The sequence below is a fragment of the Erpetoichthys calabaricus genome, chromosome 18 (assembly GCF_900747795.2).
Source record: "Erpetoichthys calabaricus chromosome 18, fErpCal1.3, whole genome shotgun sequence".
Lineage (NCBI taxonomy): Eukaryota > Metazoa > Chordata > Cladistia > Polypteriformes > Polypteridae > Erpetoichthys > Erpetoichthys calabaricus.
In genome coordinates, this window is record NC_041411.2 from 46133616 (window position 1) to 46148713 (window position 15098).

At 37.9% G+C, this 15098-nt stretch overlaps 1 protein-coding gene across 1 annotated transcript in view; it reads left to right on the forward strand.

The window, feature by feature from the left end:
* lztr1 (leucine-zipper-like transcription regulator 1) overlaps positions 1–10052 on the forward strand; it is a 51959-nt gene extending 41907 nt beyond the window's left edge. The window contains exons 17-20 of the mRNA XM_028825249.2: positions 525–674; positions 1776–1881; positions 3135–3215; positions 9317–10052. Of these exons, the coding sequence (XP_028681082.2) occupies positions 525–674; positions 1776–1881; positions 3135–3215; positions 9317–9433 (454 nt within the window). The 3' untranslated portion in view covers positions 9434–10052. The remainder of the gene's footprint in view (positions 1–524; positions 675–1775; positions 1882–3134; positions 3216–9316) is intronic.
* Positions 10053–15098: the final 5046 nt, after the last annotated feature.

Genomic DNA, 15098 nt, shown 5'->3' on the forward strand with positions numbered 1-15098 from the left:
ACATAAATTCAAACTTATCTAATGGCAGCTCTTTTGCTGAAAGGGTGCAATGCTACAATTGATGTTTCTCTGCCTTTGCTTGTGAGATTTACATTTTCAAATTGACTGAAGAAAAAAATAATAATTGTCTTCATTTGGAATTGATGCCAAATTTCACGTTGTTGTATAGTGTATTTATTATTATTATTTTTTTTTTTATCAAGAAAGTAACTTTCAGTTTAGTGGCTTTCAGGCTCAACACTGTGCTAGGCATGTAAAATGAAGAAAAAAATTCTGTGTCATTATCGCTATTATTTCTTTGCTCTATAGTAATCTGTTCCAGGTTTTCTAAGTAGCAGAACCTGTATTCTTGCATGCAAGCTGGCAGTCAGAGCAAACAAAACTTGAAGTGCTTAAATGTATACTTGAAGAATTGTCTGTCCCCAATAACTGTGCTGTTCTCATCAAATTTTAGTATAAGAAAAATGTTTTAATGAGGACAATGTTTGAGTAACTTGGCTGTCATTACCTTGCTTTTTCTTCAGCTACTTTGAAGCAATGTTCCGGTCATTCATGCCTGAAGATGGTCAGGTAAATATTTCCATTGGTGAGATGGTCCCAAGCAAGCAGGCCTTTGAGTCCATGCTGCGGTACATCTACTATGGAGATGTTAATATGCCTCCTGAGGATTCCTTGTATCCTTTTATGTAAATTTTCTAATTTTTAGCTGGGAAGTAAAACAGATTGCAGTTGTTCTACAAATAATTTATTCTTAAATATACACAAAGTATATATAATAATAATATTCACTTATTCATTAATTAATATTCACTTATTCTCTTAATATTCACTTAAATATACACATGTGGGGAAACATTTTTAAGAGAACATATGATTCTGGGGGTTGAAGGCAATTCCTTGTGTTTTAGTTAACCATTTAAAGAAAGACTGAAATGTGTAGCATTGCAGTGCATGTCTGGACTCCAGCTCAGCTCAGCGCTGTGTACGTTTCTTTCTCTGGGTGCTTCTGCCTGCCTGTACTGCCCATTCACATACTGAGTGGCAAATGTAAACTGCCCTATTATGCAGCAAGAATTGCATGTAAGTGTTTTAGGGTAGGTATACAGTTAACGATGCATTCCAGAAAAATATTCTAAATTTAAAAAGCACTTTGTCCAGCAAGAACTCTGTTGCACTGTTTTTTAATCACCGGAATGTTTCCAGTTTAGATTATATCATGTGAAAAGAGTGCCCTGGCAATAAAGCCAGAGTCTGACCATCTGAAACTGAACAGTCCAGTTAAGTAACATCAATTCTGGAAATCAGAGCACATAATTGTGACCCATGAGGAAAGTCAGAAAATATCCCAGCAATGCAATTGCCCCTCTTTTAACACTAGTAAAAATAAAAGTTGGTGCAGAATTGAGAATTAAAGATTAAAGGAACAGTGTGTTAAAGACGCTTTAGTTAATGGTCACTAAGCATGAGCCTTGTCGTTTTGATGAAGTGAACCACTATGAATGCAGCTTTGCCCAACTGCAAAACATTTTTAAAATTTGAAAGAAAACTCCTGATAATTGAAAACTTTATCTCCACTAATGGTTGGAACCTTTATCCAGCTCCTACTGCAGTTGCTATGCTTCATCATTTTTTGTGTGAACTTTTCAAACTGTGATTTTCTACATGTGACTGTTACACTTCTTGACTGATAAAAATGAATACCTACTTTATTTATTTTCTGGATACAGCTGATCACCACTATGAGTACAGTTATTGTCTTTAACTATAACATATAGGTATTTATTTGCTGCACCTTATTACTATGGATTCTCAAATAACAGACTTCAGGCCTACTGCAAACAAAACTTGGAGATGAATGTCACAGTTGAAAATGTGTTGCAGGTAGAGGTGTTTTTACTAGTATGTCAGTTATTGTTTAGTGGATTTGTTTATTTTTATAAGTTACCAGTTTATGAACAAATGTATTAAGTATAGAACATCAATAAATTATACTTACGGCGGTGCTTTCCCAGTTTAAGGAGGGAATAAGAAAGTTTGAATAACTAAATGTAAAAAATCTTTACATTCATGTACTGTATCTACATTAGTGAGATAAACTAAAAATTTGTACAGATGTTAGAGTGGAAGAGGGATCTATGGGATCACCAAAACCTACTGCCAATATAAACAATAGCAACTCGCAGCCAGAGACCAGAACACGGGACTAGAATATAAATGAAAGTATATATTTAAAAGAATCACAACTTGGAACAGCACGGCTGACTATAAATGTAAATATCTTTATGAGTTTTCACAAAGGCTCTTGTACCGTATTTACTAGTGTAAGACCCTAGTTTTTACAAAGAAAATCACAAAAAAAATCTGCCCTGTGTACAACGCGCATTGTGATTGTATAGGAAGAGTTTAGGGCATGTTTTCCGCGAAATGCCCTTCTGTTTTTGTTGCATGACGAAAGAGCGAGCGAGGAAGAGAGTGAGTGCGCGTGAGCAAATGAGAGAGAGAGCGCGAACGAACGAGCGAGAGAGAGCGAGAGCGCGAACAAACGAGCGAGAGAGCCCAAGCAGAATAAGTAAACATTACAGAAAAAAATTTCCTCGTGTATGACACGCACCTGATTTTCTAATGCTGATTTTCAGGAAAAAATGTGCGCGTGGTACACGGGTAAATACGGTACATTCATTGCATATTTTGTCTAAAGTATTAAATCAGTTGCTGGCAATTTGCAGGCGTTCTATTTAGAAAGATGGCAAGAACATATTGGAATATACACACTAAAACTCAAAACCTTGCATTTGAATGGTAGAAAACAGGCCATGCCACTGTAATTGAAAGAATTGGTAAGATGAGAAGATCACGGTAGATGACTGTACTCTGATTAAAAAGGATTCACAGTTTGTAAATATCAGTGATCTGCTTAGCCACCAGGTTGGACTGTGAAGTCTCCAACTCCATGACAGTTCACTGCCATGAAGTAATGAACCATATTGTTAAATTAGAAAGAAAAAGAAGCACTAAAGGGCAGTTTGTGTATTTTATGTTCAACAAAATATATTTGAATAAGTAACATAATGAAATGGAGCCAAAAAAAGTATGTCTGGCACATTTTACGCTGTAAGTGATTTTGTGTTTTTCAGATCCTGGAAGCTGCAGATAAGACACAGGCCTTGGATATGAAAAAACACTGCCTCCATATCATTGTACATCAATTTATCAAGGTGGGTTGCCTCTTTTCTGGCACTCTGGGTATCTGCTGTCCCACCATTCCATTCTGTGGTCCAACTCAAATGACATCATAGTATTACTTTTATATGCTGAAAAGGAGTAGGGCCTTCAGTTAAATTCTGAGTACAAAACACCCTACAAAAACTCAAGATGGACTTAAGGAAAAATGGTATATAAATTTGTTTCACCCTCATGTATTTCTCTTGAGTAAAATCCCATTTTTCATGTTCCCGGTATGTTTGAGTGGAAGCTGTCCAGGGATTGATGTTTGAAGAGCAGCTTCATTTTTTGAGAACTTTAAAATATGTTTACAGACAGATAATGAGCTCAAGTGATACATCTTGGAATGTTAATAAGTCTCACTAGGTCAGTGTTACGATGAAGGATTTGTTTTATTTTTGATGTTGAGTATTATGATTGTGTCAGTTAAACATTGCAGAAGGTGTTAAATATGCATTAATGTAACATATGACTTTCCTTCATGATTCTTAATTAGATTACAAGATCAATTCGGTGTATGACAAGTCAAAGTTATTTGTTCACAATCATGGCGCATATTATTTTGAAATTGTTTTCTAAACGGGGCCTTTTTTTTTTTAATATAAATTTTAAAAAATACTTAGCCTGTTCTTGCTTTTTAAAATGGAAGTCATAAGGCAGGGGCCCAAATGTAATAACAAAAGCCTTAAAACTTACCAAATATGTCCCTTTTTCAAGGCAAGATTGCTATTGAGCATTAATGATCCATGTCTTAAGATTGCACACCTACTGTATTTACAAAACTATGGATCAATTTTGTTTTAGGATAGAAAAAAGTGGGATTCAACTGTTATAAATGGAGACCAGCTCTGCCCTGCTGATCGTCTACCTCCGCAATAACCTTTTAACCCCAGGGGTTTGGTTTCACTTCAAAAAGTCATCTCCAAATGCTGGTAGTGACGTTATTGAAGGTTGCTGCCCCGACGTGAACTGCTGTCTCCGTTCTGTAGACGATAACTGAAGAAAATGGCACACTTAATCACCCAGTCTGATAGATAGATAGATAGATAGATAGATAGATAGATAGATAGATAGATAGATAGATAGATAGATAGATAGATAGATAGATAGATAGATAGATAGATAGATAGATAGATAGATAGATACTTTATTAATCCCAATGGGAAATTCACAATATACTACATGTGATACAAATAATTAAAAGTTAAAATTGTTTTAATCACAACTGCCTCATCATATTATGGGCTTAATTAAATGTCTAGCGAAAAAGAAACTGGGAAATTTGCTAATTTCTTTTACCTTAGCTATTTTATTACAATAGCCTCCAAATGTATTATAAAATTTGATACTTTTTTGTGGCATTTCAATCTGTTTCAACACAGGAGTACACCACAGCTACAAAAAAAAAAAAAAAAGACAAAACACTAGGCACAATACGATAAAAGGTAAACACTCGCAACACTGTCCAGTGTTCATAGATAAGGGTGGTAAATTAAATGAAATCCCTGGTAAATATCCCCTTAATCTCTCTCTCTCTCTCTTATATATATATATATATATATATATATATATATATATATATATATATATATATATATAATATAATATAATATAATATAATATAATATATCTATCTATAAAAGCCAAGTACCACTAACTCACTCATCACAAAATCTCCCAAACCTTGAGGACTTGAAATTTGGAATGTGGGTTACCCTTGGCCTATAGGTGCTCGCTAAGGAACAGTTTTAAAAATTTTGTGGTCCATGCCTAATATTTCTTATAGTTTTTTAGACCCGTTTGTATGTCTGTCCGCTTTTCACGAGAAAACTACTTAATGGATTTAGATCTGTTTTTTTTTTTTTCTGTAATTTGTTTGAACATTCCTTTTGATTTTGCGACTTTCTCATCGCACTAAGTACCATAGTTCGCTTGCGGTACCGATTTATTGGCGTTGATCCGAGAGAGACTCATCAGGCTGTGGGGCCCTCCTCACTCACGCGTCTGCCTCGGGGCGTAACCTTAACTGTGCTTAGTTAGCGAACGAGAGAACTACTTAATGGATTTAGATCTTTTTTTTTTCTATAGTTTGCATGAACATTCCTTTTCATTTTGTGACTTCTCTCATTGCGCTAAGAATCATAGTTTGCTTGCAGAAGCGATATATTCACGGTAATCCAAGACAGAGGCTGTGGGCCGAGGGGAGGGGGAAGAGTGACGTCAGGAGTAGAGAGCTGGGTGGGGCAGGGCCCTCCTCACTGTCCTGTTTCACTACTATGCAGGCGAAGCCGCGGGAGATGGCTAGTAGAACATAAAGTTTTGTTCTGCTGTGATGCTGTTGTTCAGTGAAGATTTTTTAGAAGCCTGGAGTATACTCTGCCAATGGAAGAGCCTTGAGCATGAGAAAGCTGCTATATAAATATAATATTAGATGAAGATGGTTTCCAACTTAGATAAAACCAAACAAACAACCAGACAATGGGACAAGAACACCAATACAGTGAAAGCTGGAATCCCCAGGCTGAGCACAATTGTAATCCAGATGGTTACCTGCAGCATTGAAAGTGATGGCAACAAAAAAGATGATCACCATCCATCTGGTTTCTTATGGCTTCCTTTTACATTCAGCGCCTCATCTTCTTTCTCCCAGTAGCCCCAACAGCAACAGCGGAAGCTGCCCAATAATAGCACAGTGCTCCAGGCGCTGCTGGGAACTACAATCCATTTTACTTAGTAGACTTGCCTTTTTCAAAAATCTAAGGCTTTGTAGTGTAATCAGTTCAGTTTAGATGTATTATTATGTGTTCAAAGAACAACAAAACTGTTAATGTGCACACTTCACCAACATGCACCCCACTGCCACTCGATGTGAATCTGGCATTGTAGGCTATGTAAAATAACAACACAGAATGTAATAGGCAAAAAGCTTGTGCTATTTATAAAACAAATGGTATGGTGTGAGTACACGTCTGTTGTCAATCCACCGTGTTCCAGTACTGTACATGTGTCCATAAAAAAGTATGATTTGAGTACACTCATATGGCATAAGAAAAAAATAAGATATGTACATAAAGGGCAGAGGCGTAATCAAATCGGATGATTTCAGGACACACTGCCAGTATATCTAACACTCTGCACACTTTTGTACAGAGCATCATTTGTTAAAGCCATGGCAGAATACAATCATTGAAGAGATAAAAGTAGAATAACATGCTGTCTGAGGCATGAAATGTGGTGAATTTGGGGGGGGTATCCAGAGTAAATATTAAAATTTCACCCATGACAGCTGCTGCAAGCAGACTGGCAGACAGGAAGTGTATCATTACCTCAAAAATAGTATCAAGAATCTGTGGTGAAAGAAGTATTACTTCCAGTTTACTTTTGTTGTCACAAGCATGCCGTGGAAAAGTGAAAGACCTGCTTTCTTAATTCGGAACCTTTGCTGGCCAAAAGCTGGATGTAGATGGTGAGTTTTAAGGCTTTTGTATTCAGGTTTGGACCCTGATTCCACTTCCTCCATTTTAAAACTCAAGAACTGGTGAGGCATTTTTAAAAAAAAATATTGAAAAAACAAAAAGGGTTCATTCACTTTAGAACTTTTTTTTCATGTGGCAGATCATATACATCATGATTGTGAAGAAACATGAAAAATACCAAGCTTATCGTTTAATCAGGATTGAGAATGTTATGTGACCGTGTGTAGTGTGACTGACCCTTTCCTGTTTTATATATTTCTCAGCAACATTAAAAGCCCAGTAATTTCAGTCTTGCTTATCATAAAGAGTATGGCAACCTTAGTGACGCAGCATAACTTTCCGCATACAAAAGGCAGGCCTTGTGTGAGTACAGATACCCATCTGTTCTACTTTAGAATGATTTCTAGATGAGCTGTGTTCTTGTTTTACTTGTGTAAGAACTCCTTCCTATCCAGCAAATGCAAGAACTGCAGAAGTGGCAAATATAAAAATGGCATTGTTTTGAGCCAGGCCCGCACACAGCCCCACACTAGGCCCAGTTTCACTGCCTGGCTGGCACATTCAGTTTGCATAGAAAGAGCCTACTCACCATTATTGAAGTGTCTGCTTTTGTTGCTGTGCAGGCTGAAATCAAGACAAATCAGAGTAGACTTTTCTTACTGTAATATGATACTGTAAACATGTTTCTATTTAAATGAAACACAAAATCAGTATGTTTTTTTTAGAAAAAAATTGTTCTTGTGGATACATAAGTGTGCACACCATTTCTAATGGCTGTGTTCATATTTAAGCAGTCACATTCCAGATCACATACAGAGGTAACATGCCCTCCACCCTGTAGGCACATTCTGTATTCTTGATCACTTACCATCATTCAGAAACAACTCCAGCTTTCCCTATACAAATGGATGCAAATCCAGGATCCACTCTTTCAACATAATGGCCTCTTACCCCTTGTTGACGTAGATGGAGGGTGTACAGTATGCCACTCTCTAACACCTGCACAGTGTTCCCATATCTACCCTCCATAAAACAGAAACCAGAACAGTCTCATTACTTTTCAGTCGGGCCTCATAAATACAGTATGCAGGCTTCAGTGGAATCTCCGTCATACAGTACTTTACCATTAGGCCCTGATTTTACAGTGCGTAGTGAAACAAAAGAAGCCTTCCACACTCATGGTGTGTTTAGTATGATGGTCAAGTGTACAATAAGATGCTTCTGTATCTGGAGCACCTCCTGTTTCTAGACTAAGGATAGAGAAATTGCTTGAATAATCACAAGTGTATGCTGGTAGCCGCAGAATACATGTCACGGCAGTGTGGTGTTGTAGCTAAGCCTTTGGACTTCAAACCCTGAGGCTGAGGCTGCAGATCCTGCTACTGATGCAGTGTGACCCTCAGCGAGTCACTCCACCTGCCTGTGCTCCAGTAGCAAAAAACAATACAAGAAATGTCACCAATTGTATCTCAAATATAGGTGTCAGACAAATAATTAATTATATTAAAAATAATAATAAAAGAATACTCCAGCCAAAAACCTTTTTTTTAATGTTACTTACCCCATGTGCTTTTTAGTGCTGAGAGAGAAAAAAAAATAATAATAATCTCATGTTTTCATTGAGAACATAGACAACAAAGTTTATGTTGGAGTAGGCATCTATGGGGACCAACATTGGACAACAGCAAACAACCTCAAAAACCAGAAAAATAAATCATGTGTTACTCATTAGTTATTGTGCCAAAACATTGTTGAGTAAATACTTCTGGAAAAATCGGAGCAGTACGTGAGCAGCAAATGTGTCCACACAGGATCGTGCCTTTGAATTGAAGACCAGACACTTGACCAGTGCATGAAGTGGGGGGAGAAGATGGGTCTCCAATTCCAGAACTCAAGTTTGTGTTAGTGCGATTCCTGCATGTGCACCTCTCTGTTCTATTTAACAATATTTTGGCAAAAAAAAAAAAATGCATGTTTGGCCCGTAGTGAGCGTACAGCTGGATAACATAACATGAGGATCGTGTGTGAGACTTTTTTGTTTTAAGTGTTGGTCACCTTAGTTGGCCATTCTATTATAAACTTTATCGTTGTTCTCCATGTTCTTAATTCCTGGATGTCCCTAGAAGCTACCAGGGTATTTAACATATAAAAAAAAATCTAAATTTTGAGTGGAGTATTCCTTTAATATACGGGTGTATTTTAATGTTCGTTTCTGTAGGTCTCAATATTGATTTGTGCATCAGTCAGTGATTGCTAGAGATCAAGAACTGGGTGACTCTTCACTCCATTACACAGCATTGAAGACAGCTGCTCACATTGATTAGTTTTTTTGCTTTTTCAGTGTTGCCTTACAGACCCATTTTCAACTTGATTCTTCTTGTTATGTGTCAAGTGTCATTATATTAGTGCAAAAGTGTCGAGGTCGACAGCAGTAGTGAACAGTAGTATAACATAGCCTGATAGGGTTAAAGTGCTAGCTAGTGCTACAACTGCTCCCAGCCATTACCTCCTACAATATTAATATTTAACCTTTCAGCTTAAGTTGCTTTTTAGTTGTTGTTGTTTTTTTTTATTTTTATATATACATGTTTTTTTTTTTTAATTTTTACCTCCTTAAGGTGTCCAAGTTGCCTAACCTGAGATCCCTCAGCCAGCTGCTGCTGCTTGACATCATTGAGTCCCTAGCCAATCACATTTCCGATAGGCAGTGTGCAGAAATGGGTGCAGACATTTAGCTTCGTTCTGGGCAGCTTCTGATCCGCAGCTTCTCTACGATGATGGCACTCCTTATTTGTATGCCTGCAGTGTGCATGCAGGAATCTAAAAAAGCACGGAGGTGTTTATTTCTATGTCCTCGGTTGTCAGTGTCACAGATGACTAACTGACTTGCCTTTGGCTGTAATTTTTAATTTCTGCACTTCTGAGCAGTATCTGTATAATAAATGTGCTTCTATAAATGCATGTGTTTTGTATATTATAGCCAATTTAAAATGTTTTATTTATCTTCTGTTTGCAAACATATAACCTTTATAAAGTGTTACGCAGAACTCTGCTAATGTGCATTTTCTTTGAGACCAAATGCCAGTTTGGATATGACTTAGACTCATTTTCCACTGTACTTTCCAGCGCCACCGTAGTACTGGTACATGTGTCATGATATTTATAGTGCCTTTTATTACTATAAAACTCTCCAGTCCTGCTTGTATGGTGTACTGTGCCTTTTTATAACAACTCAAACTCCTCTGCCTCATGTCATGTGTTTTTTTTTTTCATGGAAGTGCTGCTTCTGGTGCCTAATTATGAACTTGTGAGAACCGAAACTGCAATTAAAAGAAACCGAAATTGACACTAAAATACTTTTCCTGTCTTTGTTTTCCTTGAAGTTAAATATGCTCATTTGTAACAACTTTTTATTTTTCCTTCAGTTAACTGCCATTTGAAAATGCCACTGCTAATCCCGATTTTCCTCTTTCCGTTATCAAATTCACTTATTCACAACTCCGCAGTTAATCATCTGTTTATAAAGGGCCAGATTTGTGTAAAGAACATTTTTTATACAACAGTCTGAAGAATTAAAAGAGAATTGTGTGATAAAGAAAGCACATTCAGTGAGCAGCAGTTCTGTAAGTAAAAGCAATTTGTTAATTAGAGAGGCCAGGGGAGAATTGGTCATGCGTGTTCAAGGACCAACCCTTTACAGGAGCGGCGTGCAAAGGACATCGCTCGGGCCGTGAAGTTGAAATGGCTACAGCAGTAGCAGCAGACTACGCCAAACACCATTCTTATCAGTTAAGAACCAGAAGATGATGATGCATTGACCTCATGATCACCACAACAAGGCCATTGAAGATGACAAAAATGCCAACAGCTCTGACAACTCTTGATCTCTGCTGCCACGTGCAGATAGGTGGGTCAGATTTTGAAGTAAAAAAAGCACAAATACAAGGCTCTGTCCTGTCTATTGTCAACGGTACGTACTGGTGATGATCGTGTAATTAACAGCACGGCTTCAGGGTGAGGTCTTAAGGAAGGTTTGTGGCTGATAAGACTGAAGGAACTGTGCAATCCTGTGGAACAGCAGTTGTCAACTTTTTGTGGACTAGTAGAAGATTCAGAAAAGTGGAAAATATGATAAGGTTATTTACTGTAATTTATCTGAAATGAAATCTGGAAAATATTTACATTCGCTAACAAACCTGACCTGACAATTTAGAAAAATTTTTTTTATGCAGACTGGCAAATATATTCTATGGTGGATTGGCACTTTGAAAACACTGTTTTAGAGTCGGCAAGAGCCAAATACCCTAATGAACGTCTCCAGCACCCCGTTGAATTCCTGTCTCAAATTCAGGCAGTTCTCGTGGGTCTGGTCCTCCTGGGTGGCACACAAGAGAGAAGCTCTGCCCTGGTTTTAGCAGCAGCACATGTACTCCAGTGAAGCTAACAAGAAGGCTCTATGCACATCTTATTTTGTTTTGTTAGCTGTGTGTGCTGCAAAGAAGACCTGCCATATTCATTAGCACAGAGCGTTGTGATTGTCCAGCTGTACATTCATACAGGAGCCTTCAGTTGGCACAGGAGGCATTCACAGAGCAGAATTCAGTTGCGAAGGCTCCTGTGAACACCTTGTAGCGGTGTCCATGATCATTCATGTATTGGACTGTACTGCTATTTTTTGTTTAGGTCTTCTAAATCTAATTTAAGCTAACTCTTGTTATAGTTTCACCCCTTAAACATTCCACCACATAGTGCAAACCAAACAAAGAGATGTACAGTAACTTAGAAGTGATTTTCAGTAAATTATTGTGATTTTGTGACAAATCCCAATAGTAATGAGGATCACCACTTGATTAAAAAAAACTGTTCGTGAAAGGTCAAATGATGAGTTCACAGATCAAAGCTAAACGGTGCTCGTCACTACTAGTAGACCTGATAACTTGTATTTCAAACCCCCACCCCCTTTCCATACAAGAAATGAACCTCCAGAATGGTCTAAGAAAAATAAGAATCTTTATACCAAGAAAAAGACTCAAATTTGTGAAATAGAACAAGAACATAATAACAGCCACCAAGACACCACAAACATACAGGAGGATAAGCACTTTGACCCTCGGACCATTTTCTACACTCTTACCAGTCTGTTAAGTCTGAAGACATGTTTTCTGAAAAGTTTATTAAAAATCAAAAAAGCACAATCACTCATTCATATAAGCGTTCAGAGCCTTTGCTGTGGCACTCCTAATTTGTGCTCAAGGGCATCCTGTTTGCTTTAATTCTCTGCGAGACGTGTCTATGCCGGGGTACTCAACTCTGGTCCTGGAGGCTACTTTGTCATTTGCACCTCATCATTGACTGACGGCTGGTTAAGAAAACAGGCGACAGTTAAAGCTCAAATGGAGCTGTTTAAAACGGGCCATCAAGGGTTCTGAATCGTAACAAACGAGTTAACTAAAACTAAGAACAAAAACACCCTGTGGCTTCAGTGGTGAGCTAGCCTTGCTCTCTGTCTAAAGTTAATTGAAATCTAAGTAATCAATGCAGACCTCACGTTGATGTTTGTGGTGCACCACCTATTCGAATTTATTTTGTAATGCACATAGTTATACAATAAAGTATTTTTTATTCCAACAGATGGCACATTACAAACAGTAATATTAATAATGCATTACTGCAGATATTTGCCCTGTCAAGAATTTATTCCTGCTTTGCGCTCTGTGCTCCAGCACAGTCTGGATTAAGCGATGACATGATAAATGTTAGTAACACACCACCTGTTGCAATCACAAATGCAATGCATACATCTCTATTATTTCCTATTTTGTAAGGGATTACTAAAAATGGTGTTATTGTTTCTGATGTGCCATCTGTTGGAATGAAAAATGCAATGCATTTTTATTACTGCAAATGTTTGTGATTTCACCATCTATTGGAATGACAAGTGTAATACATTTTGTTGCTAAAAATATTTGCATCATCTGGTGGAATGACAAATGCAAAGCATTTTGTTACTCAACATGTCCATAATGCACCATGTGTTGGAATGACAAATGCACTATATTTTATTACTAAAAATGTTAGTGATGGGTCAGGTTTTGGAATAACAAGAGACACAGCAACCAGGGCGGACAAACAAATACACAGACACTTGTCCTTTCATTAAGGTGGGTAAATGGGTTCCGAAAAAAAAATGGTTAAAGCAAAAACTTGGAGCCACTGTGAACTTCCATGACTGGAGTCGAGTACCCTTGGTCTAGAACTTAGCTGGAGTTCACCTGTGGCAAATGAAAAATGAAGATAACTGGGCACACACGTATTCAGAAGGTCCCACAATTCACATTGTATGTCAGGATAAAAACCAAGTCATGATGTTCGAGGAACTCGCTGTAGACCTCCATGATAGAACTGTGGTGAGGTGTAGATCCAGACAAGGGGATACAAACATTTGTAAAGCTTTGAGTGTTCCCAGCAGCATGATGGCACCAAAAATTGTGAAATGGAAGAAAATTTTAAGCACCACTTGGCTATACTGAGCAACTGTACAGGAAGGGCCTTGTTCAGGGAGGTGACCAAGAACCCAATGGATACTCTAACAGAGCTTCGGAAGTCCTATGCTGACATAGGCAGCACTCCATTGATCAGGCATATGACAGTTGAAAGGGCTCCAGGGAGCATGAGGGAAAAGGTTCTCTTGTCTGATGAAACAAAAATTGTTGGCAGAACTCCAAATACACTGGCAAAGACCAGGTACTCCTTGTCATCTGCTTTATACAATCCCTTTGGTGAAGCATGGTGGTTGCCGCATCACGCTACGGTGGTGCTTCTCAAGAGCAGGGACAGGGAGATGTGTTGGAATTGAGAGGAGGGTGAATGCAGAGAGGTCCTTGAAGAAAACCTGCTCCAGAATTCTGGTGACCACACACTGCAGTGATGGTTCAGCTTTCAGCCTGACATACAGCCAAGATAACTCTGGGGTGGCTTTTGGACAAGTCTGAGTGTTCTTAATTGGCCCAGACTTAAGCCCCACAGAACATCTGGGGAAGATGTGAAGATGGCAGTTTACAGATGCTTCCCATCCAATTTAACAGAGCTTGAGAAGATCGGCCAGGAAAAAAATGGGATAAACTGCCATAATCCAGGTGTACAAAGCTTGTAGAGACTTAACCATGAAGCTGTAATTGCTGCCAAGTACTGAATTAAGGTACTTCCAGATGGTCTTAAAGGTGAGAATCACAAACAAACTGTAATTGCCTTTACTACACTATTAGCACGTAGACTTATTTTGCTCAATTGGAAGAATCCTAACTCACCTATTCTAAGTCAGTGGGTAACTGATGTTATATACTATTTGAAAATGGAAAAAATCAATTTGCACTTTTTCAAAAGGATCTAATCAATAACATTTCAGAATAAGCATTTAAATTGAGGAAGCAGGTTCTCGCCCCTCTTTTACTTCATTTATCTTTATTCATTTATTAATTTATCTATTTACTTATTTTTACTAGCTTAAAGTTTTACTCTGCTGGCCCAGCTCTCTTTCTCAGGGGTGGGAGTTTCATTTCAAACCTTTTTTTTTTTTTTTTTTTTTTTGTAAAATTTGAGTTATTTGTTAAGAATGTTATTTGATTTTAATAAAATAAAAGAAAAACAAGGGTCTGAACATTTATATGAATGAGAGACTTCAGTTTTTGATGTGTAATAATTTTACAAACTTTTCTCAAAACCTGTCTTCACTTCTGCGGTGGGTTGGCACCCTGCCCGGGATTGGTTCCTGCCTTGTGCCCTGTGTTGGCTGGGATTGGCTCCAGCAGACCCCCATGGCCCTGTGTTCGGATTCAGCGGGTTGGAAAATGGATGGATGGATGGATGTCTTCACTGTGTCATTGGGGTTTATTAAGTGCTGACTGAGGAGCAAACATGGCAATGCACCAAAGCTCTTATTGTCAACGTCCAGTCTTCATAAGTCAATGCAGACGTTACACTGGATGACAATGTTTTTTCAAATATTTGTTTTCTGATCATTTTTGGCGATTCTGACGGGAAGCTTCAAGCTCAACACAAATCTACTGTGTCACATAAGAATTTCTTGAAACATAAAATTAACTTTTATTAAATTTTGTTTGTTCAGTCGCTTAAGGATGCGGACTTTCTGAATTAGTTCAGTTCAGTTAAAAACGTCTTGACAACAGTACTCGGTCAGCATTGATGAACTCCACTCGCCCCGATTGCAGTGTCCTGGTCCAATCTTTCCCCATGTATATCACTGACTTCACCAAGAAAGCATGCAAGAAATCTGTTTTCTGATTATGTAATGAATTTCTTGGAATTGTGATCTAATCGATGAAATATATAAATATAGCGCAGAGGATGCTGTTTTCCTTTGTTACACTTGCTAATAAGATA